The sequence below is a fragment of the Heptranchias perlo genome, chromosome 18 (assembly GCF_035084215.1).
Source record: "Heptranchias perlo isolate sHepPer1 chromosome 18, sHepPer1.hap1, whole genome shotgun sequence".
NCBI classification, from domain to species: domain Eukaryota; kingdom Metazoa; phylum Chordata; class Chondrichthyes; order Hexanchiformes; family Hexanchidae; genus Heptranchias; species Heptranchias perlo.
In genome coordinates, this window is record NC_090342.1 from 39,653,829 (window position 1) to 39,679,627 (window position 25,799).

At 41.4% G+C, this 25,799-nt stretch overlaps 1 protein-coding gene and 1 non-coding gene across 7 annotated transcripts in view; one reads left to right on the forward strand and one right to left on the reverse strand.

Annotated features, from left to right (window-relative positions):
* Window positions 1–25,799, reverse strand: part of LOC137334786 (FYVE, RhoGEF and PH domain-containing protein 4-like) — a 252,962-nt gene that overhangs the window by 140,405 nt on the left and 86,758 nt on the right. For 3 of the 6 annotated variants that reach the window (XM_067999755.1, XM_067999757.1, XM_067999758.1), the window contains one exon: window positions 23,660–23,778. The exons of the other annotated variants lie outside the window; for them this stretch is intronic. In XM_067999755.1, coding sequence (XP_067855856.1) covers window positions 23,660–23,687 — 28 coding nt within the window. In that variant the 5' untranslated portion in view covers window positions 23,688–23,778. The remainder of the gene's footprint in view (window positions 1–23,659; window positions 23,779–25,799) is intronic. 6 annotated transcript variants of the gene reach the window in all.
* On the forward strand, window positions 9,884–10,002 carry LOC137335036 (U5 spliceosomal RNA). Its single transcript, XR_010966313.1, has one exon. It is a non-coding gene; the product is annotated as a U5 spliceosomal RNA (small nuclear RNA).

Consider the following 25,799-nt stretch of genomic DNA (forward strand, 5'->3'; position numbering starts at 1 on the left):
TTTTTTATAATGATGCGAAATTGACAGGCTGGGCGAGAATGCCAGTGGCATGAAGCCGCAGCCAGGGACCCTTGGGGCCGGTCCCTGGCAATCGCGAGCCGATCACGGGCTGCAGGTCAGGGCTGGGTGGGGGGCTCAGTCATGATCACAGGCTGCAGATCAGAGCTTGGGGGAGGAGGGGTCGCCTAGCACAGCAGAGGCTAGAGAGAGGCGGCGATCGGCGGAAGGGCGGCCGAAGCCTTCCTTGAGGGGCCGGGGGGAACACTCCTGCTCCTGCTGACCCACAAGGAGTGCTGCAAAAAGCACTTACCTTCTGGAGTCGGCAGCTCTCACCTCCATTTCACTGCCGGGTTTCCCAAGCCTTGAGAAACTCTGCCGGTAGCAGTTAAATTTAAATCAAGCTCCCAATTGCAGTGTTGGAGCCTGATTTAAATATATTAATGACGTGTCCTGCCTCTCCAAGATGAGATACTCGCTCACCTCACTCCCGCCATTGTAAAAATGGCGGCAGGCATGTACATGTCGGGTTTTTACCCCCTCCTCCCCGTTGTGGGGGTATTAATATTGAGGCCCTGGAGTCTGCTGTAAGGATTTTGGAATGATCTTAAGTATCTGCATAACGTAATATCTTTGTATAAAATGTACTTTATAAAAGTCCTGTTAAACTGACTGATCAAAACTATGTTCACCAACTTTGTCACTAAATTAAGAATTCTACTGACCCATTATTCTCAGGTGGGGGTTTTACTGGTAGCGAAAGTAACATTGCAAAAGGTGCCAAATTCACCCCATTTATACTGTGGATATAAAGACTTTAAAATCCAAATTTCTGATGTTAAATCTGATACAGCACCCCCCCCAATGAAAACATTAACGCAGCATGGACTAACTGTGAATACGCATGATTCATGAATTGGCAGTAGCTTTACGACTTCCAAGTAAGTGCACATGTGCAAATCTTTTCCATGCACAGTTTCCCATTGTTGCTGATTCTACCTGACAGTATAAATAGAATAAACTTGGCACCAATAGGAATTGGCACAATTACTCAACTATTTTAAATATAGAAAGGGCTTTAAGCACACTACTCTGTGTTGCAGCTAGAATGTACACCATTTCACTGACCTCTGCTTTCATGCAGGAAAAAAGGTACAAGAATAGAAAGGCTTTAAAGTTCGAACAGCTGACCTTAATAAATTCAATACAGCCCTTCCCCCATCTTTTTCTACCAATATCCACTAGGTTTCTTATAAATCATGTACATCGTACCCGGTCTTTAAGATAGTCTTTGGAATTAATTTTAAAAATGCCATAGACATGCTCCAGAATGGATATTTTATACAACTTCTTTATCAGCGAAGGAGCTATAATCAATGAGTTAAACAGCAGATGTCATGCTACATGAAGAAACTGTTTTACTGAGGGGGTAGTGCACAGATGGCCTTGGTAAAAATATTTTGTTTTGAAAAGCTTTTGTCAAAGTTTAATTGCATTTATCTTTAATGGCCTCTTTCCCACAGGTGGAAGCAGGAAGTCAATTGGTTTGTTACTGGAAATGGAGCATGAATAAGGTTTGGATGAATGATACAACTTTTAGGATGTGAACTGAATACAGGCTTGGATTGCTTGATTATTATTTTGTTTAACTCATTTGATTCCATCAAAAGAACACCAGGGTGTCACCCAATTAGGCCTGTTAAAAATGGTTAATAAGCCTTTGGCCATCTGTTACATTTTAATGACACAGCTACTTAATTGGCTTCTTTTTAATATTCTCCTTGGTAACAGTAGAGCATCACCAATGCCACATACACCAATATTTATTTACAATGCTCACTGTACACTGTCATTTGCTCTGAGAAATATCACAAAATTGATCATTCACATTTTTAAAAATCAGCATAGAACTGTAAAATTACTTGCAAGACAGCGAAGATTTCCTCTGTGCTTATGTTGCAAGCCTGTTCTCTATTACAGGTTTTGTTACATGTGATACATTGCCAAAATCTTCCGCTGAAAAGTTTAAACACAATGCACTGCAGAACATCTCCCTATTTTCACTCAATTTTGTCTTTCATATAAACCAAGGAACTGTAGGGGCCTGAAGAAGGGCCCTGCCTGAAACACAGTCCTGTTTTTCACTTCACAGGTGCTGTCTAACCTGTTGTGTTTCCAACATTTTCAGTTTTATTTCAGATTTGCAGCTTTCTGCTTTTTATTTTAACTATATAAATGAACAAACTTGCATTTCTATGGTGTCTTTCACATCCTCAATACATCTCAAAGTGTTTCACACTCGATGAATTATTTTTTGAAGTGCCATCACTGATATTTTGTAAGTGAACATAACAGCCAATTTGGATACAGCAAGGTCCAACAAACTGGAAATGAGACAAATGCCAATTAATCCTTTTTTTGATTGTGTTGTTTGAGGGCTTAATGTTAGCCAGAACACTGGGTGAGTTCCATGCTTCTTTTTGAATGATGCCATGGGATCAGTAATTGCACAAGAATGATGTAACTTCCTGTCCAACTGTTTTATTAAAGTACCACAAAAAAGTTAGCAATTACTCGACAGGGCTATAAAACCTGAAAGGTATTATAATCTGTGGCACCACTATAGGCACTAAATGTAAGACTAAATTAAGAAAAATTGAAGCTTAATAAACTACTTCTGATCCATACAGTACACTTTTAATATAGGTTTGGGTACATTATTGTACCCACTCCTCGCACCATCAGTGCGGTATGGTCTAGGTTAAGCATTAGACTCTACACATTATATTCAATCACTGATTGAAATATATTTGAATTTTCCCTCAGACATTTCTGCTCATTTAAAAACTGTTTAAGGAAGCATTTCTTTACAAATACTCTATTGTAATGCACACATCAGATCACATTCATGACAATTCAGCAACAATTAATGCCATAGTAAAAATTATTCCAATCTTACACACATTTTAGGCTTTTTTTTAAAAAGAGAAAAACATGATGGGACAGAAGGTATGACAGCTTAAAAAATTATGATTTTTTTTAAAAAAAGCAAATTCAAAGCAGATAGGATAGAAAATGATTGTATGTTACAACTAAAATTTGCATTTAGATAGCACCTTTAAAGTAGAAAAACATTACAAGGTGCTTGATGGAGGTGTAATCAGATACAAAAAATGTTAAAAAGAGGTTAGCTCATTAAATCATAAATCTATGGCATTTCAGAACATTCAAAAATCCAAAACCTTATACACAAAATAAAATCAACTGGAGCTGTGAAAATTATTTAGATTTTTAATTGGTAAATTTTAGGATCAAAATGAGAGAAATTAGTGTTGGAGAATGGGACAATTTTAATTTCTTGTGCAAAGTGTTAATTAACATTAATCACCATCAGGTCAAGAATTTCATGGTTTTCCTGCAGGTTAAAGCTCCTTTCCGCTTTGCCAAACAATGTGCCATAATGCTGATCTCAGAACAACACCCCTTATTGCACCAGTCATTATTATTTCACAGGCCAACTGTGGTTATATCCTGTGTGAGTGAATCTGCAAATTTAATGCCAAATTATTGACTGTTTTAAGTTCTGGATATGTGTCCACTATGAACTGGGCCAAGTCATTTCACACAGAATCGTTACAGCCAGCAGAGAAGAAACATTTATCACATCAGTCATTCATGGATTAAACCTCTGATCCCCAGGGTGAAAGAATAATGTTTTGGCCTACTGCACCAATTGCTTCCCGAGAACTGCACATTTGGAGGGAGTTTGCATAATTTTAAATTTGCTTCTGATAGCACTGATTAGAATGGACCAAGGGTTAATAAGACAGGGTTCAAACCCCCTATTTGCTATTGGGCAATTCAAAAAAATGTAAATGAATTAAAACTACTTCTTCTCCCAGCAGATTATTTGCTGCTACTCTGAGAAAGGAGTTGTAAAATATAAAAAGGAAAATAATTAGTTCCCAAATGTTCCTTTTAGATTACAAGAAAACACATGCTCATGCTGATTGTAGATTCCAAAATACTGGAAAATGCATCATATTAAGTGTCAAAAATCATCATTTTCTGGGAAGGTTTTGCCCAAGACCCCGTTCCCCCCCCCCCAAACAACCGACTGACCAGAAAATACATTTTTTTACCATCAATCTTTGTATTTCCTCTTTAGGCTTTTCTATCCAGTAAGACTGAAAGAATGTATACCTACAGCTGAAGTTAAAAGGCTATGGAGGGGGGGGGGGGGGGAGGGATATGGGAGGAGGAGGAGAACAACATGGACAAGAAGGAGGAAGAGAAAGGCAGCCACGCACTGTGGGCCAATCCAGGCAGTACTGGGACTAGGGTGAGGGAGGTTTGCAAAAATCTACTAGATCACAAGGTGAGGGCAGGGTAGGCTAGTGCATATCGACCACAGATGGACACGCTTCTGGCAGCAGGGTTTTGCGACAGTTAGGGTTGCCAACTCTGGTCAAATGTATTCCTGGAGGTTTCATCACATGACCTTATACCTCCAACTGCCCTGTCCCCCACGCTCCCACCATTGGTCACCCAAACACATCCATCCTCATGGCGGACTGACTTCCCAAACCAATTGGAAAGTGAAAAGAGACTTCACTACCCATTGGATGATTCTTGACTGTCAGTCAAACAACCTTTATCCCCATCTCCAATATTTTTATAACTAATAAACAGGAGTATTCAAAGAAAATTTAAAAATGCACAATTTTATTTAATGCCCCTATGATTTTTCTCCTTAGTTGCTTGCAGCAGTGCCCTGAAGATTAATCTTCAATTCCTGGAGACTCCAGGCCATTCCTGGAGGGTTGACATCCCAAGCGACAAGGCGGGTGTAAGGTTTGGGCCTCAATGGCCAAAAGTTGTTTTGCTGTAAAAATAACACTCTTCCTTCCCCACACAAACTGCCTATTATTTAAAGGATAGCTCAGTAAATCAAAATTTATTCAGAGAAATACTTCTGAAACACTTGCTGCTGTGTTATAGCTTCAAGGCTAACATTTTCCTTCTCTGATTATTGATATTTAATATATATAATTAATACCTAAGGAGCTAAAGAGATGGCCCAAAATATTAGAACTGTTTTAATGAATATTTTAAAAGAAAAACTTTAAAGAAAAACATACCAAATATGTGTACAAATGTGCTCACTATGCAAGGGACTAGACATGGGTGTATCTGTGACAGATGAGATATGACACCCTTAACATTGAAAACTCCCACTTACAGGCATAACAGGTACTACAGACAGCATAATGGATACTTCTCTTAGAAGCAAACTTTACATGAAAGTTTTTGATGAAATGCACATCCACATACCAAATTTAATATATATAACAGATTTAATTATCATAAGCCACTGCCAGTTTCAAACTTGGGCAGGAGACAGATGAGAAGCAAACAGCCCAATAATTGACTATAATCCTAATACCGTCAAGGAACACTCCTTTTGCATTAGTGTGACATTTTAATTTCCAATAACTTCTCAGGCAAAACTATGCTAAATAATGGAGAATTTAAAAGCAGATTTGTGCTGTCAAACTGGATTAAGAGGGTACAAACTCACACTGTTAAGGGAATATTAATTTGCATCTGGCATGTACCAGATTCGACCCAGGAGTTAAAAGTGGAAAAGCTGCAGTGACATCAAAAGTAGATTATGCATTCTTGATTAAAGAATTATTTGAAAAAGGGGGATAAAAGCTTTTTTAGAAGTAAAAGTCAAATGTGGAAAAATGTTCTATTCTCCAGCGATAATATCCTCCATATTAATGAACAAAAAAACATTTTTTTTTATTCATTCTCGGATTGTGGGTGTCACTGATAAGGCCGGCATTTATTGCCCATCCCTAGTTGTCCTGAAATGGTGGTGGTGGGCTTTCTTCGTGAACCACTGGAGACTTGTTCTTTATAGTGGTTTGATATAACTGAATGGCTTGCGAGGCCAGTTCAGAGACCAGTTAAGAGACAGCCACATTGGTGTGCGACTGGAGTCGCATATAGGCCGTATGGGGTAATTCCTTCTCTAAAGGTCATTTGGATTTTTACGACAATCTTGACAGCTTCAAGGTTACTTTTACTGGTACCAAATTTTTATTTCCAGATTTCTTTTAAAAAATCAGAATTCTAATTCTCAAACCCATTTCCTCTGGATTATTAGTCCAGTAACATAAGCACTACACTACCATACCATTCTAAAATAAAATGAGCTGCCTGATCACTCAATCAGTAATGGGTGGTGTGTGAATAATCCAAACAAATTTCCAGTCACTATCTCCGCTATATGCTAAGTTATCCAATCTCAGCTGGAGTGTGGTAGGCAGGCCGACAAGTCTGCTGCATTCAGTGGTAATGTCACACAATTATGCATGGACTGTGCTGGTAGTTGTCATCACTTCTCTTGCTTTCTCCACTGCAGAGGTAAGGTTAGCCCAGTATCCATAGCAGTCTTGCCACTCAAACATTAATTGTATACATAATCTGACTCATCCAGAACTCTGCTGTCCACATCCTCTCCCATTCTAAATCCTGCTCACCCATCACCCCGGTCCAGTGCATTGATTTCAAAATCCTTGTGGTCATTTACAATCCTTTGTGGCCTCACTCCAACCTTCCTCTGCAATCTCTGCCCCAGCCCTGCATCCCAGCTCACACACAGCTCTTATGAGTCTGAACTTCTGTGCACATTCCCATCCTCTGCTACATCATCACTGGCAAAGCCTCCAGCCAACATGCCTCTGCACACTGAACTCTCCTCCTAAACCTCTCCACACCTAGAACCCATGAATGTTATCTGTTTAATCAACTAGTGATTATCCTACTGTGAGGAGTGGGGGAGGGTACAAAGGGAAGTAAGCAAGGTCTCTCTGGGAGTCAAGCTGGCTCCAATACTACATGCATGTTCACTGAAGTTCAGAACCAAATCACCTTCTATGGCAGACTCAGTAATCCAATACCTGAACCAGGCAAGCCTGTAGTATTTCAGAGCAATTACTAATTGACCAGCCACTCTGGCTCATTAATGGAACCTGAAGGGGGAGTGATCACTGAGGTCTAGGATTCTTCATACTCACTTTAGGAGCTCCACCCATACATCACTCCTGTCCTTGCTGACCTACTTAGCTTCCAGTCCTCCAAAACCTCAGATTTAAAATTCTCATCCTCTTGGTTAAATCCCTTCATGGCCTTGCCCCTCCCTATCTCTGTAACCTCTTCCAGCCCTACAACTCCCCCCCCCCCCGCGCCCCCCCCCCCCCCCCGGCAGAACTCTCCGTTCCTCTGACTGGCCTCTTAGGTATCCCACATTGCTGCCACATCATTTCACAGTGTGAGGCCTAGGTATCTGAAGGCATCATCAGCCATGCCTTCAGATACCTAGGCCTCACACTGTGAAATTCCTTCCCTAAATCCCTGCATTTCTCCACTTCCCTCTCTTCTAAGACAGCACTTAAAATCAACCTGTTTGACCAACAGATAGGAGATAGAAAGATAGTATTATTTTGGGGGGTGTCTAATTAATTGGTTTGCAATCTGAATGAAAATCAGGGATTCCCAACTCATTGGAACAAACCAGGTCTGGTTGTACATTACAACATTTTATCCTATTTCAAGGGATCCTGCTGTTATACTGAATACTGCATTAGAGATATTCTTATTACATAGGATACCTCGTTCCATGCAGCTTTCAAGATACAATCAGCAAGAGACCAATTGAAAACCATAAAATATGTTTACATTTTTTCTGCATTTGTTACAAATTATGAGCAGCAGTGATAGAAAGAATAACTTACAACAGTGAGTGAGTTACAGGACAGTAATCTAATCAAATGCTTGAAATGACATTGTAAACATAATAATGAATTCTGAGTAGTTTAGAAATCTCATTTGAATCCTTAGATTTAAATCACATAGGGTCCAGGAGGTATTTGTTTCCTGGCCTATGTTGCCTGATTTAGGTGTGAGTGTATCCACTAAGAATCCATATGTCCCATTTTGTTGATCTACGATGTATTCACAAAAGAATAACTGAGTGCCTTGTGATGTAACTACTGCAGGTTTAAAAATTGAGACACAAGCTACAGACGATTAAAGGTACAATTTTATATATGGTATTACTCTGTCAATTTGCTGAATCAGTACTTAACAGTGGACCGTGAATCTATGAAATCGGCTTCAAAGCTGCAAGCTTTGTCACTTGAAGATTTAACTATAAGCTGCAGCAAATTAGTGCAATGTTGTATGATTTACATTTCATTACAGATCAAATCTTTTTTCTCGCTTATCTAGGCTCTAGGTTGCAATAGCTTTTTACAGCTATGAAACAGTCACCATAGAAACAAAGATTGTCACCTTCCATACAGCATATGAACTGCATTTTAAAAAAAATTGATTTTCTAAATATATATTCACATACACATACTCAGTGTTTATTTTCATTGCCCATTCCATTCACATCTGATAGACCTCATTACTGTTCGGATTTATCTTTATTATCATTCAGCCAAGATGTAATGGTGGATCTATATGAAACCATAGTAAAACCAAAATACAGTGTGCAGTTTTGGGCTTCGCACTATAGGAAGAATGCTGAGGCAATAGAGAGCATACAGCACAGAATCGCTAGAGTGCTGCCTGGTATGAGGAAGTACAAATATGAAGAATGACTTGAAAAATTGGGGCTGTTTTCATTAGAACAGAGGAGATTACAGGATTGGGTAAAGATGTTTAAAATTATGAAGGAATAGGACAGGGTAGATAGAAACAAACTGTTACCAGTGGTTGGGGCAGTCTAGAATGAGGGGGCATAGATATAAAATTAAATGTAAGACATTTAGGGCAGAAAGCAGGAGAAACTTTTTTACATAGAGATTTGTGAGGCCGTGAAATGTATTACTGGAGTTAATGATTGAAGCAGAGACCACGTCAACATTTAAGTATAATTTAGATAGGTGTTTGAAGAGAAGGAGGTTAAGGGATATGGGAACAGGGCAGGCACATGGGATTTTGACTACTGCCCATACGGAGATAAACACCAACACAAACTAGTTGGGCCAAACAGCCTGCTTCCATGTTGTAATTTCAATATAAACACCCTCTTAAAATTACTGATGTTATAAGGCTCAATTTCCTCCCTGGGAAGATAATGTTACATTTTTGTGTTTTTAACATCAGAGATATTACTTGGGTTCAGTGTTAAGGACCATTCCCAAAAGCAGACTGCACCTCCCCTATGAACCATTGAGTTATTTCTGTCCACTATCTAGGTAAATGTAGCAAGATCCCAGATTTGAACAGAAAACCCTTGTCACTTCATTCCAAATTACTAGAATATATCTTGTCACTGTTGTAATACATTATGTCAGCCTTGGCTCAGCGGTAGCACTCTTGCCTGAGTCAGAAGGTCGAGAGTTCAAGTCCCACTCCAGAGACTTGAGCACATAATCTAGGCTGACACTTCAGTACAGTACTGAGGGAATGCTGCATTGTCGGAGGTACCATCTTCAGATGCTATTGTAGGGCCAGATGGGTGAGAACATGCTGTGTGGAGGATGCATATTATTTGAAGAATGAAGAAAATGCTACACGGAAGCTTATTTTTCTTCTTCTTTCTGCATCCTCTATGCACCATAGGAGCATACCAAATTAGTGCAGTATTAGGATGAGAAGGCCCCTACATAAAAGCATAACTCTAGCTGCCAGAACAAATGCATTGTTGTGTGTCGCAGTTAAATCTGGACAGTGATGTTTAGTAAATGAATGAGGATTGCTCCTTGTGTCAGCCTAGCATTTGCTATCAATTGGAACCTGATGTACACAAAGCAGCTGTGAAATGGATGAATGACCCTGAAACTGTCCCCTAGGCTTCTTCCATATACTCTGGTTTCTCTTAACATTGTATAAATCTTTTGCCTTTTACTAAAGATTTCTGTGCATAATAGCAGTGTAGGTTGCACTCAACCAACCATTTGGCTCCCTGCTTTTTTGTTTCTGTTTGCCTTGGGTCCCTACATTGTGGGAAACAAATTCCTGTTGAGACTTTCTAAATTGTTCTGCATCAGAGACATAATAGAACTGATTTCCCTGGGGCCTATGAAAATGAGTGCAACACATGGGCAGCACATCAGAAGTGTGCTTCACCTGCAGAAAGTTCCAAGGAAACCAGAGGAAACAGCATAAACAACTTCCTATTGAGGCTAATTATTTATATGGTGGCTGTTCCATGGGCAGTTACTTGGGGCTTTGATTGGGCACAATCACGATGGCACAGGAAATTCCAGTACTGCTGCAGGCTTTAAAGGCCTGCGGCTGTTGAAAGGGCTATTACACATTGGGGATTTCTGAGAGTCTGTGAAGGAGATGTTGTTTTGTGGTGCCATTGATTATTTTGGAAGCCTGAAATTTGGTGTCAAATATCCCGGAGTGCTTCTGCCAAATGAATACTGCCAGCAGTCTATTTTTAGTTTAAATATCCCAAGGGGGAAGAATTTGTGTTTGCATTCAGTGGAATCTGTGCAATTCATCAAAATGTCAGACAAGATGGCTGGTAGGATCAGGGTGCCCATTGTAAGTGATTGGGCAATTGAGCAATTGCTGCAGAATGTGGAACACAGGAAAGATGATCAGTGTTCCTGCTATGGATGAAAAGTTTTCAAGACTCTAGCCTGCAGAGCATTGCAAGAGGTTGCGGAGTCTATTAATTCAAGCAGCATTGTACACAGGATGTGGATCCAGTGCAGCAAAGATTCCATAATCTCACCAGAGGGGAAAAGTAAATATGACACATTTAAACTGTGTGTGGCCCCTCTGACAATAACAGCATCTGCTCCTCTCCAAAACTTATGTTCTCGCTCTCATCAAATTCAGACCAAGGGCACTTTAAGACCAGCTTTCTTATGACAATCTCCCTCCCGTGGACACTTGATATGTAACGACATGGGAGAACTGAAACCAGCAACTTCATCCAACAGCATCTACATGCTCAACGTTGTAGGTTTCTCATCCTTGGGAAGAGGCCTCTGCTAATGTGTATTTCCAGGATAACACTTTGTTTCAAGCAATCAACGTTTCCTTATGTTTCTGCAGAAGAAGGCTGCGCACAACAGGAAACAAATCACAGCCACTGGAGAAGGACTGGCCACTCTGCATTAAGTCTCCCAATTTGAAGACAGGGCCAATCACTGAAAGTAGAAATTTGATGGAGGAAGCAGAAGATAATGAAGCAGGGTGTGCAAAATGGGATGGAATGGGTGGTTGAGTGCAACCTACAGTGCTTTTTCTGAATCTGCAGCTCTATCTTAAGGAGGTCTTGGCCCTATTTGTCTCTCTCACTTTCTCTCCCTCTCCTTCTCTCTCTAGATCTTCTGAAATGATCTAGACCATGTGCTTACTGGTTTGTTGTTTCCTAGTGGACGAAAAGTCAAGGGCTTCACCTCTGACTGTCTCCCAGCTCTCCATGGCCAGAGGTTGGCCGGAAGGGCTACCAAGTAAGCTGGCTACTGCCACGCGGGTGCGGGCTGACTAGAAACTAGCTCCTGCTGCTCCCAAATGAATGGAAAAATTTTGACATAATGGGGCTGATTTTAAGTGCCTCTGCCTGAAGTAGCTGAGGTGGTAGTGGCCTGAAAATGGTGCTGGGTCATTTACTGCCCCATTTACACCAGTGCTTCGGCTGCTGCCGTCTTGGATAGGGTCCGGAGGTGGGTGGCCGGAGCACCTCCCTCTTTCAGATGGAAGGCCATTTTAATATGCAAATTGGATGTACATGGGACCCCGACTGCAATTTTTGAGGCACAAATAGGCAGATTGTGTGCCTTTCATGCTCCATTCATTTGTATCGGCATTGAGCATACTAACTAGTGGTCCTTAAAGGGACTGCTGGAGCCCAATTAGAAAGTGGCCTAAGTTTCTTTGGCCATAAAAAAACTTTGGCCTCTGCAAGCCCTTCCCCATCCCACCTCAGGTTAAAATCAATCTCCGGATGGCTACATCAGCATAATCACCCAATCTACTATCAGGGATAAGGTTTTTTTTATTCGTTCATGGGAGGTGGGCGTCACTGGCGATGCCAGCATTTATTATCTCAAGTCGAAGTGGTTTGCGAGAAGCAACATTCCACAAACCTAACTTTAATATACATTCTCTTCCCCTCCACTCTTTGGCTGCAGTGGCGATTTTAATCTCTAATGAGCTAAATTTGATTGAGTACCATAGTTTTACTGAGAGTTTCACCATCACTATGGTGTATGGTAGCTTAGTGGTTATGTTACTGGGCTGGTGACCCAGAAGTCTGAAGTAATAATCCAGAGAATGTGAGTTCAAATTCCATCATGGCAGTTTGAGAATTTGAATTCAGTTTAAAAAAAACTGGAAATAAGAAGCTGGTATCAGTAAAAAAAAATGACCATGAAGCTGTTATATTGCCGTAAAAACCCAACAGATTCACTAATGTCCTTTAGGAAAGGAAACTCACCATCCTTACTTGGCCTGGCCTATGTGACCCTTGTCCCATTGTGGTTGACTCTTAACTGCCCTCTGAAGTAGCCTAGCAAGCCACTCAGTTAAAAGTAACTAGGGATGGGCAATGTCAGCCTTGCCAGTAATGCCACATCCCAAAAATGAATTAAAAAAACAAACCAAAACAATACAGGCACACAAAGGAAATTAAACCTGTATTCCAAACTCAGAGCTACATAGGAACATAGGAACAGGAGGAGGCCATTCAGCCCCTCATGCCTGCTCCACCATTTGATAAGATCATGGCTGATCTGTAATCTAACTCCATATACCTGCCTTTGGCCCATATCCCTTAATACCAAAGGTATTAAGGGATATGGGCCAAAGGCAGGTATATGGAGAGCAGGTCAGAGGCTGGGTATTCTGCGGCGAGTGACTCACCTCCTGACTCCCCAAAGCCTTTCCACCATCTACAAGGCACAAGTCAGGAGTGTGATGGAATACTCTCCACTTGCCTGGATGAGTGCAGCTCCAACAACACTCAAGAAGCTCGACACCATCCAAGATAAAGCAGCCCGCTTGATTGGCACCCCATCAACCACCCTAAACATTCACTCCCTTCACCACCGGCGCACAGTGGCTGCAGTGTGCACCATCCACAGAATGCACTGCAATCAACAGCACCTCCCAAACCCGCGACCTCTACCACCTAGAAGGACAAGGGCAGCAGGCGCATGGGAACAACACCACCTGCACGTTCCCCTCCAAGTCACACACCATCCCGACTTGGAAATATATTGCCGTTCCTTCATTGTCGCTGGGTCAAAATCCTGGAACTCCCTTCCTAACAGCACTGTGGGAGAACCGTCACCACACGGACTGCAGCGGTTCAAGAAGGCAGCTCACCACCACCTTCTCGAGGGCAATTAGGGATGGGCAATAAATGCTGGCCTCACCAGCGACGCCCACATCCCGTGAACGAATAAAAAAAAAAGCTATCTATCTCAGATTTAAATTTAGCAATTGAGCTAGTATCAATTGCCGTTTGCGGAAGAGAGTTCCAAACTTCTACCACCCTTTGCGTGTAGAAATGTTTTCTAATCTCACTCCTGAAAGGTCTGGCCCTAATTTTTAGACTGTGCCCCTACTCCTAGAATCCCCAACCAGCGGAAATAGTTCTCTCTATCCACCCTATCTGTTCCCCTTAATATCTTATAAACTTCGATCAGATCACCCCTTAACCTTCTAAACTCCAGAGAATACAACCCCAATTTGTGTAATCTCTCCTTGTAACTTAACCCTTGAAGTCCGGGTATCATTCTAGTAAACCTACGCTGCACTCCCTCCAAGGCCAATATGTCCTTCCGAAGGTGCCCAGAACTGCTCACTGTACTCCAGGTGCGGTCTAACCAGGGTTTTGTATAGCTGCAGCTTAACTCCTGCCCCCTTGTACTCTAGTCCTCTAGATATAAAGGCCAGCATTCCATTTGCCTTATTGATTATTTTCTGCACCTGTTCATGACACTTCAATGATCAATGTACCTGTACCCCTAGGTCCCTTTGGACATCCACTGTTTTTAACTTTTTAACTTTAGCTACCAATCAAACATATATGTAAGAAGGCCCACAGAATATTTTTATTTGAATTGAATGGCTTGGCCTCTTCCTGGAACAATTTTCACTATTCCAAACTCTTTGGATGAACTGTGAGATCTTTCCTCATCTAAGAAGAATGGTAGCAATAAATATTTGCATATCAAGCCTTTCTGAACAGTACTTTGTTGCTGTCCTATCCTGATCTGCAGCTGCAAGACTCGGTCACTTTCCATAATTGAACCTAGGTTTTAACCCAGGATGTGGCAGAACAAAAAAAGGGGAAAAAAATACATCATAGACAAAAATGATTCATTTTTGTCACATCACGCATGTCATCAAATACTCCCAGCGCCTGAAAATGTCCTAAATGATTTCTGAGTGGTTCTTTCATTCAGGAGAGCCAATGATGAGATAGCTGAGGGCATCTTCTTCTATGTTGTCTATTTCAGCTAAATGCGGAGTAATCTAACATTCCATGAGAGTAGCACTGTCCTTGGAGCTGGAGACTACTAGCATCAAAGCAAAATAAGCCTTCATCTGATTAGGACAGAGCAGCTTTTTGCTCCAGTGTATTTTGTAGCCCCCTAAAAGACACGGGTGTCCATTCCATGCTAGGTGTCAGGATCCTACACTAATTTCTAAAACTTGAATAACTCAAGGTGGTAGCACGATCACAAATTAGTTAAGCAATATACTCAGTGGGCTGGTTTTATGCCATAAATCTAAAAGATGCATACTTCCATATTGCCATATACGAATACCCACGGAAGTTTCAGAAGTTCAACTTCAACGAACAAAATTATCAGCACAGGGTAATCCCCTTCACATTATTCTCAGCAGGAATTTCACAAAATAGCTGGCTGATGTCCAATGAAATTGTACAGCAAGTAGTTTAGTGTGTCATTCTCCAGCACGTTTTGAATTTACAACCACAAAAAAGTTTTAAGAGAAGATAATTAAAACCCCTAAATAATTTCCTGTTACTTTGGGGGTCACAATGGGGGTTAAATTCGATAACCCCCGAATCCAGGCGTAGGAGTCATGGTACGCGATTAACCCGCGCCCGGTCGTTCTGATTCAGGCAGCATATGAGATTCATGCTGCCTGCTCATTTACCTGATACCAGCACGAGCAGCCAGGCCTAGCTGCGATGTTGAATGATTTCTCACCAGCAGGGTGTCTAGCTATCATGTGAATGCCTCGCACCTCTTAAAGGCAGCCTGCACCTCTTATTTGCAAAATATAAGATACAGGTCCGCATGGAGCCTGAACAGAGATCAGACATCATACACATAAAACACAGATGCAGGTCCCGTCCCTATGTTTACAAATTGATGAGTTATGTTAAAACATTGAATAAAGGTTGCGCACTACTTAATCCCACATCCTTCGATCTGCATGCCAGACTTCACCAATCTGCCGATTTGAGTTTGTACCAGGTCTGCGAGACAGCATGCACCACGGTTCTCTGATGATGCACTAGAGGCCTTGTTGCAAGAGGTGGACAGAAGGAGGGGCAGCCTTTATCCGCAGGGGCGCAAGAGGCCCTCCAGACATATGCTCAAGAGGCCGTGGGAGGCAGTAGGGGATGAAATCGATGCCAGGTGCATAGCACCACGAACATGGATGCAGTGCAGGAAGAAGTTCAATGCTTTGACACGAGTGGTCGCGGTGGGTGAAGTCAACTGTCAAGTGGCATCTCCTACCAACTACACCACACACTACACCCCTCATCCCCCACCTACCAATAAACTCTTTCAATCAGTACTCAACTCTTCCAATCAGATGCTTCCTCTCATCTTCACACATTACCACTGTTGCAAGCTGCACACCCACAACTCATAGGTCTCACACACACTAGCAGCTATTCAACCATGAAAGGCACATCACCCAAACATCCTGCAGGACACTCACCGACACACGTCCTGCTTTCCTGCAGGAGAAGGTGGTGCATAACAGGAGGCAGCAAGTGGCAGTGGCATTTGCCCCTCGAGCCTGTTCCGCCATTCAATGAGATCATGGTTGATCTGTGACCTAACTCCATATACCCACCTTAACCAAGGGTATTAAGGGAAATGGGGCTAACAAAAATTTATCAATCTCAGATTTGAAATTAACAACTGAACTAGCATCAATTGCCATTTGCAGAAGAGAGTTCCAAACTTCTACCACCCTTTGCGTGTAGAAGCATTTCCTAACTTCACTCCTGCAAGTCGTGGCTCAGATTTTTAGGCTATGTTCCCTAGTCCTAGTATTCAAGTATAGGAGACCTCCAAAAACAGGTACAAATGCATCAGCAGCCAGAAGCAATTGTCCAGCTACTAACCTGTAAATTCTGCATGGTCCCTTTAAAAAGCGCTGGTGGGGGGGTCCTCCAGGCCATCTATGACATGTTCAGCTGTTCGTGGTTATGATAATATGTTGGCTGGAGTGTTGAGTACCAAAATGGTATCGATCCCTTTAAATCAGCATTACACACTGATCTAACGCATAATCTTCTTACTTTACATTCGTTATCTGCGTGTGCACAAACACCTTTACCAAGATGGCGCACGTGCACGCGCATTCCAGGCACCCATTTGGGACCTTAGGAGGCCGCATAGCGCCTAAAAAACGGACGCTACACGGCCCAATTTATAGCCCAATCTCTTTAAATGTTAATAAATGCAACAGAGGATGGTCTATTACAAGGAAACATGGTTCACGCAACTCCTTTGATACAACCATAAAGAAGCTTTTGAGTCTATTTCCAATTTTTATTTAAGTCTTTTATTTACGCCAATACTGAAGTACCTTGGTACATTTTTTACGTTAAATGCACTATACAAATGCAAGTTGTTGTGATATGAAACCAAGGAAAGAGAAGTACACTAGCCTTTCAGTACATGAGGGATCTTTCAGAATTATCTGTCATGTCACAAGTGTGATTGCCACATCCTGTGTGATTTGTTTGGGGGGGTGTGCAGATTTGTATTTTTTTATTATTTTTGCATTTCTCACATCCTTTCTCAGAGAAAGACTAAGATTGTCACCAAAGGGGAACATTGCCATATTCTATCACACTCCGAGGGAGTGATGCTGTGCAAGTTGGGTAAGGTGCTAAAGGAATCAAATCTTACCAACTGTAGCAAGTACACTTTTATATTTTTCCCATTCCTTTCCCCAGTCCTAAGGCTCAGTAGAATTCATCATGCTTTCACCACTTGAAAATGCTTTATAAGTTTGGTGGCAAGTAGGTTAGGCATCATCTGCATTCCTGTTTCAAAATTTCAATTTCCAGAGGCCCTAGGAGAGCATAGGGTCATCTTGTATTGGGGAATCAACGTCCAACACTCCAAAATAATGAAATATAGGTTCACACTCATAGTCAACTTGTTATATTCCTGATGTCAGCTGCACTGCTATGGCAAAATATCAGTTCAAGGCTTGCCCACTTTGGGAAGGGGGAGGGAGGAAGGGAAGCAGGAGAGGGAATAAAAAATATCAAACCAGCCAAAGAATCAGCACCATATTTAGATCATATTGCCTGGTGGCCAGTTCACAGTGATACTGGTTTAATAATCTCAAAATTATTTAATAATTTCACAAATTAACTCCAAACCTAGTTCAATCACTGCACTGTGCTGTATTAGGTATTCTCAGGCAGAGTGGGAATACAGATTTTATAATTGGCCTCATCATCCTTGGGTTGGGGAGGGAAAGAATCAGCCAGGGTTCCTGCTTTTGATTACAGTTTACGACCGCTATGGAAGTTGTGCTGACTGAGCATAGGATTGAGCTTGGCTGCAAAGCAGGAATCACCTGCCACCACTTACTGTCAAGATTCACATATGAATAATGATCACTAGGACAAAGTACTGGCACCACAGAACTGTCCTCCAGCCAAGGGTTAACAAGCCCTTCCAGGAAGGGAGGGGAAAAAATTGGTTAGAAGAAAAAGAGTTAAACATTTCTGTAAAATAAATAGAAAGTAGTGAATTGCTCATGGTAAGTCTGAGGATATGCCTGTTTTACTACAGTGTGAGTATTACACCATGAACCACACATGCTGTTGCTAAGGTGAAGCTCTTTAAATAGGCAGCAAATAGACACATCTTGAGGTCATTTAGATGGTAGTTGTTACTCTGTGTATTGCCAACTGATTTTAAATCCTTGGCTCCTCCCCAAGGTCTGGAAAACCAGCAGCAAATGATTGGCTTTCTTTCTCTTTTAAGATTATTTTTCATTTGTAACAAAATGCGGTGCTTTGACACAGGACATCTATAGCTGGATGGGCTCAAAGAGGTGTATTAAGCTGAAGAGATGCAGATCTGAAGTTAGATAGTTATGGTATATTTTTGGGGCGGTGTAGAGGGATCTTTACTTCTGAATCTACCATATGATAGGCATGCCCTAAGAGTGCTTGGTCAGCACCGAGTACAAAAAGTGGAAAGCATTCCATTTTGATGAGCCCAAAATGTGACCCCCCAACTCAAAAAAAAACAATAGCCTGCACTGGAGGTTTTCTAACTATTAATATCCAAATCTGGATCATTAATGTAACCTCAGTAGAGTTAAGCATCCAATCACCACAGTTTACATGAAGGCACCAGGACTACATAAAAACTTTTCTCATGGTTTAGCTTAAAAGGCTTAAGGTCAGAGGTGCAGCTTGAATACTGTTGTACTCCTCTTAGCTTCATGGTACTTTCGCTCTTCTTCAATTTAAAAGTCATGAACTCCCCCCTCCCCTTTCCAGCACTTCCTTAACCCCATAGAAATAACAGAAAGGATAGTAAGAAAAAGAAATCGAAACACAACCAAAAATGCACTTATAAATGAAAATGGTCAGGCATGAGTAGAAACAAGAGCAAGTCTGAAAAATAATACCAAAGAAAGTAAAACAAACAGTGGAAAAGGATGGAGAGGGGAATAATAAAAATGGAAGTTAACACATTCCTTTCACTACTGGAAAGAGCAAGTGGGTTCACCATATTATTGCCAATAGTGATTTACATAGCAGGTGATGTGTAAAATGGTGGTTTACAGTAGACTTCGTAAAAAAAAAACTGTCAGGACAACACAGGCTCATTTCAGTTTTTGTAAGCTGCCAATTGCCAGTAAATGTCCTCTTAATTTAAATGGTTCCTTGTCCAAAAAAATTACGATTTTAAAAAAAAGTTAATTTTGGCAGATTTCACATTACCTCCAAGACATTAGCATATGTGTCACTCTATTGGTTCTCATTATTTCCATGCTGACAACTACAGCCAAAATCAGAGCTAACTGAAGCTCATTTTAAGTATATAATAATGATCTTTAGGAAATGAAATAAAATACAATGTTATGCCATGGATGGGAAATCCTGCCAGTATTTGATTTCCCTCCTTGAAAGACCTGCAAGTTGCATTAATGCCTCTTCGATAGCATTGAAGCTCATCTAAATAGAAATAATAAGGCATGCACATAGCGCCCCCCCCAGGGCAAGGAAGCAATATTGCAATAGGCTGCTGCTGGCTGGCAATATTCTTTTTCCAGTTTCATGTTGAAAAATTAACAAAATGATGACATTGTAAATTCTTCAGGGAAAATAACATCTCTAGTAGTGCAATCATGAACTGGTGTGAAGACTCAACTCCTGTATACAGTGCCAGGTTTTGTGTTTCTTTTCAAAGGAAAAATGCATATGAATAATGTATTTTACTCCTTCCTTTTTGGAGTCCCTGCATCATTCCTAATGAGATAGGGCAAGCTGGTGATGTACATCGAAGTATCTACCTGTACCTTCCTCCAAACCAGATGTGAGGAAATGTTGATACAACTTTTGAAAAGCAGCTGAGATTTTAGTTTCCTGTTGGTGGAACCACCTTTTTTAAACTATGGGGCAATTTTACTGACAGAAAGAAGAAAAAAATGGCTATTGGCTAGTGACTATAAAAGGTGCAATTTTTTTTCAAAACAAAAATTTTCCTACTCAGCTGATATTAAATTCAAACACTTGGTTTTATCTCCCCCAACTAATTACTCTATTTTTACAGCACAAGAAAAGTTAATAATACTGTGATGTTAAATTAAATCACCATGAGGGCAAGATTTCCCCTGTGTACCATGTGGATTGAAATCAAACTTATTCATAAAGAATGGTCTTATGATTTTGTCACACATAGGGGGTGATTTTAAACCCCAAGAACTGGTGGATTGGGGGCGGGCGGGAGGTGAAAATAGTTGTTTTTTGGGTCGCGACTGCAACCCGGCTTTATTTCCGGGTTTAACGTTGGCGTGTAAAAGTACAGGCTTCCCACTTGGAATGCAAAGTCTGAAAATTTTGCGGTTGCGACCCAAAAAAACAACTATTTTCAACTCGTACCCACCCCCAACCCACCCGTTCTTGGGGTTTAAAATCACCCCCATAGTACGCAGAGAAGATCTTTCCCTATATGTTGTAACAAGATATCACAACATCTGTAGTAGAAGTCAGGATAACACTAGTTCAATACAGCTTCTACTTTGGGGCCAAAGTGAACATGTGCTTTGTAACTCAAGCTGTGGTGTATCCAACATTCCTTCACTTCTATTGAAGAAGAAAAAACAAATACATGAAAACCTGATAGGGGGGGCTTGAAAGCATAAAATTTGTGGTGTACTTATAGGGGGTGAGTCTTGGGACACGCTGCTCTGGAACATTTAGAACTTTTAGCATTAAAAATGATGCATCTGGTTAATTTTAAGCACTTTTATACTTCACAATTGATAGATTTTCAAATCTTAAAAAAAGAAAAAAAGGTACATTTGGATTCTCAACTGACCTTCCAGACAATCACTTCCCAAAAATTACCTCAACAGCTACTTTCCCACATCCAACATCCAACCCCCCACCCCAATTCACAGTGATGAATTGAACCTTATTCAATTCCCAACCCTTTTGCTCTTCTTTTCCAATCCTCCCAGTTCATAATGGCATACTTCTTCTTCTCCCCCCGCCCACTTCAATCTGACATTCTTCTCCCACTCCAACCCAGTTCAAGTTGGCACACTTCTTCCACCCTCCCCCTTTCAAGATGGCACTATTCTGCTGCCATCCATGCTGACATTCCTCATTTGCCCCTCCCTCCTTTCAAGCTGGCACTCTTTCCCCCCATTCTGTTGAAGCTGCCACTTCTCTCTATTTCTCCTTCAACCTGGCACTCTTTCCCTGTCCCCAGTTAATGTTGGCCCTATCCTTACTCCTCCACCCAAAAGTTCTATTCCAAGCTTCTCCCATCATTTTCCCCAAAAGCACTACTCCTATTTTCTGCCTATTTACCTCTATTGCCATCTATTTCCTTCTCCTCTTTATTGCCATCCATTTTCCTGCCCTTCCCTCTCCCCTTCATTGCCATCCATTTCCCCTTCACATTCATACATTTCCCTCCCTCTTCCCACCCACCTTCATTATCATCCATTTCCCTTTCCTTCCCTCATTAGTAACCATTCAATTCTCCCTTCCCACTCCCTTCAACGCCAATTCCTAGCTGAGTGCTGTCGGTAATGGCAGAGATCCCAATAACTGCATGCTGTAGGCAGAAATCCTGTTCTTACAAGAATTCCTGCCTAGAGTATGTAGTGGCCGGAATTCTTTCCACATTGACAGCACTTGGATAGGAGCAGCAACAAAGGGAGGGGGACCTAGTTTGAGCTGATTTTTGTCAGCAAATGCTGGCAGGCGGACCAGTCCCCAAAACATTGACTGTCAGCTGAACGTGTGCTCCGATTTCTCTATGGTGTTGTGCAGGTAGGGTTGCCACTTGAATCGCTTTGGATCAGACAGTTTAATTTTTGCACAGACTGTTTGCACATTTCTTACATATGGCCTGGGACCAAAATCTGGTTGCTAAAACAGAATTTAATTTTTTCCCCACTGTGTTTCCGTGACTTATGAAATGGAGCCGTTCTTCAGTAAATTTTCAATTAATTTTTATAAATCTCCAAAGCTGAATCCCACCCTCAGTGCTGACCTGTCTCCCTGCCCAATTTTCAATTTCGCAAAAGGTGGCAGCACCTATATATGTTAACCCTTCAATATGCTGATACATGTATTAAATTCTAAATATAAATACTGCACTACATCCTCTGCTGCAGGGAGTGCAATTGTCCTGTACTCTAATGTATATTATTTCTTTTAATGCTGCAGTGTTCTCACTTGCTATTTTACCACAAAAGCTCACATTGCTAAAAATAAATTAACTCAAATAGTACAAAACCCCCAAACCAAACAGACTTCAAGTGTCCTACAACTCTCTTTTGTCAACATTACGGCAGGCCCTCCCTGAGCAGCAGAATTACAATTTACAAAAAGAGACTAGCACCGGGAATTTCCTTGGGGCTTCTCCTGATCCGTGGCCATAACCAGGACAAAAGTTCAGCGGAAACACCGTTTACCAGCGTAGGAGTTTCATTTATAACTTATCATGTTATCTGAAACCAGTGGTTGCATTACAACTTTAAAAACACAACCATGATGTTGCACACGTTAAGCTCCCAATCTTTGCTGTCCCACCAGAAGAAAATTGGAGGCCAAACTACCATGATCCACTTTTATGTACTTCTGGAGGCTGGCTCTAGAGCAGCATTGGCAAGAACCTGGGAATGTGCTTCCTGTGGGGCATGGCAAGTAAGGGTGTTTGGTGTCCTTGGGAGTAAGCAAGAAGTGAGGACCAGTGTTAATCACATCAACATGGATTGGAGAAGGAGGCAGGCTTACAAGTAGAAAGTCCTAACATGCTCTGTGAATTAAGCAAGATACTCTGTTGAGTCTCTACAACTGACAGTGGTTTTTCTGGGAAGCCCCATCACAGATGCTAAGAGAGCTTGCTCCTTTTATTCTAGAAAAGTGCAGTCTTCAGGGAGATTTTATTGAGGTATTTAAAATAATGAAGGGACTAAATTGTATCCATGTGGATAGAACATATGAATTAGGTGGGATACGGAGAACCAGTACACATGTCTGTAGGTTACGTAAGCATGGAACTGGGTTAGATGTCCGGATGTTTTTCTTTCTGCAGGGGGTCATTGACCCGTGGAATTAGGTGGTGGCTTCTGCAGTGAGTTTGGATTTGCTGCACCATTCAAAAGGGAGCCAGACGAATTCCTGGCTGTCACTGATGTCACTACGTACAAAAAGTAGGTTCAATATTAAGTGATGTGTTTCACCGTCACTGTAATCTCCTGGAACTCAATTTGATCACCTTCAGGCATCGGAGAGGAATTTCCCTGAATTGTTTTTTTAATATCCTGAATTGGCCTCGGACACCTTTTATCTTTTTTTTGCCTTTTCCAGGAGACTACGTGGCTACTGGCAGATGGGGAGCGCTGGGGATCAAGGTATATACGAACATACGAAAATGACAGACAGAAAAAAAATAGCTGGTCCATTGAGCCTGTCCCTTATAGTCAATTTGCAATTAAGCATCATGAACCCCAATGCTTCCATCCAGCAGCCATGTAAAAAACAGAGGCAAAAAAAGAGGACAATTCAGGGAAAAAGAATTCAGGAAAATTCCTTTTTGACACCGAAGGCAATCAAAACAAGTTCCAGAAGATGACAGTGACAATGAGACATATCACCCAACAACTCACCTACCTTTTGTCTGCAGCGATATCAGCCTCATCCAGAAACCCGTCTGGCTCCCTTCTGAATATTTGCAGTGAATGTGCACTCACTGCACAAGCCAGCAATTTACTCCAGAGGCTGATGACTCTCTGCAAAAAGAAAAACTTCCGGTCATCTAACCTAGTTCTGTGCTTACGTATCTTATACTTATGTTCCCTAGTTCTCCCGACAGTCTATCCACCCAGACACAGTCATTGTATTAAATAACTCAATCAAATCATCCCAAAGTCTATGCTTTTCTAGAAGAAGTCAGTTAGACATGAACATGTGAAAAAGATTGACAAAAAAGAAACAGTTGGTCAAAGATCCTCTGAGAAAAGAAATACTCCCTGACATCTAACCTAGTTCTATGCTTACATAGCTTGTACGCATGCCCCCTTGCTCATCCTAATTTATATAGTCCACATGTACACAGTCTAGTCCTTTCATCATTTTAAATACTCCAATCAAGTCTACCCAAGGTCTACGCTTTTCTAGAGTTAAAAGACCCAGCTCCCTGAGCCTATTAATCTAGTGGCCCTCCTCTGAACCTTTTCTAGGGGCTGTATATCTCTCACCATGCGAGGAAACCAGAACTGGAAACAGCATTATAGATGGGGCCTAACCAAGGTCTTGTACATGGACACTATGATGTTGTTTGTTTTATATTCTATCATCCTAGCTATACATCATAATACCCCATTTGCTTTCGCTATAGTCTCTCAGACTGTAATTTAGAGCCCAGCATGGCACACACATATCTGGAATTAGCCCTACCCACATGCATTACAGTACATTTATGAATATTAAATATCATCTGTCAGATGCAGGCCCATTATCCCACCGCATCTATTGTAGACTGTAATCTTTTTTTCTCCTCAAAAGTTCTGACACCAGCACAGATCTTCAATTCATTCACAAACTTGCAGTCAGTACCCAGAATGCCAGATCTAGATCACTGATACAAATCATGAAGAGTAATGGCCTTAACATTGATCCCTGCAGGAATCCACTTGTAACCAGTCTCCACGTGGAGCTGCTACCATTAATCACAATCCTCTGTCTACAAGTATGCAACCAATTCCCTATCCAACCCAGGATCTGCTCTCTAATCCCACATGATTCTATCTTATATAGCACCCTATTGTGAGGCACTTTGTCAAAAGCATTTTGAAAGTCCAAATATACAATGTCTACTGGGCTACCTTCATCCATCGACCTAGTAATCTCCTCAAAGAATTTAACCAGGTTGGTAAGACGTGAATTTCCGGAAGCCATGCTATGAGTCTCTAATAACCCCTTCTCTGTCAAGGTGGTCATACAGAGTATCCCATATGATCTCTTCTAGCAACTTTCTCACAACTGATGTCAAGCTAATTGGCCTATAATGCCCGGTTCTGAAGTTGCCCTTTTTGAATATCGGTACAATATTAGCCTCCCTCCAATCATCAGGAATGATCCAAGACTTGAACTACTGAATATATGAGCAAAGGGCTCACTCAGCACATCTCCTATTTCTTTAAGCAACTTCGGGTATATACTGTCTGGATTAGCAGCTTGATTTGTTTTAAGACCCTTTATTCTCTTTTTTTAACTTTAGGGATATACATGGCTTCCTTTTGCATTGGAATAGTTTTAAAGATATTCCATTTTTTATTTGTTTTATTAATATCCCTGCCTACTGGGTTGCCCAACTGACCTGATTTAAGTCCTCTTGTCATTTTTGCAAATTTAGCCCTCTTAAAATCCAGTACTAGCATTGAATTTTTAGCAACTTTTGTATGACTGATCAGGTTGAATCTAACAATATTGTGGTCACTGTTCCCAGGTGTTCCCTCACATGAAGGTCTGATACTATATCAGGGTCATTACCAAACTAATTACCACTAGTCACCTCATTAACATACTGGGGTAGAATTTGGTATGCGTTGCGCCTGTCTTTTGGGAGTCAAACAGGTGCAAAGCATACCAATGGGACGGCCAGCGCCCAAGCTATGCAGGCGTTGACGCCCAAGCTATGCAGGCATTGACGCCCAAGCTATGCAGGCATTGGTCGCACTGCTAAATTTGTGGGGCACTTGTTTTATGGGTTGTGGGCAACCTTGGATAGGCAGCAACAGCTTGGAGTTTT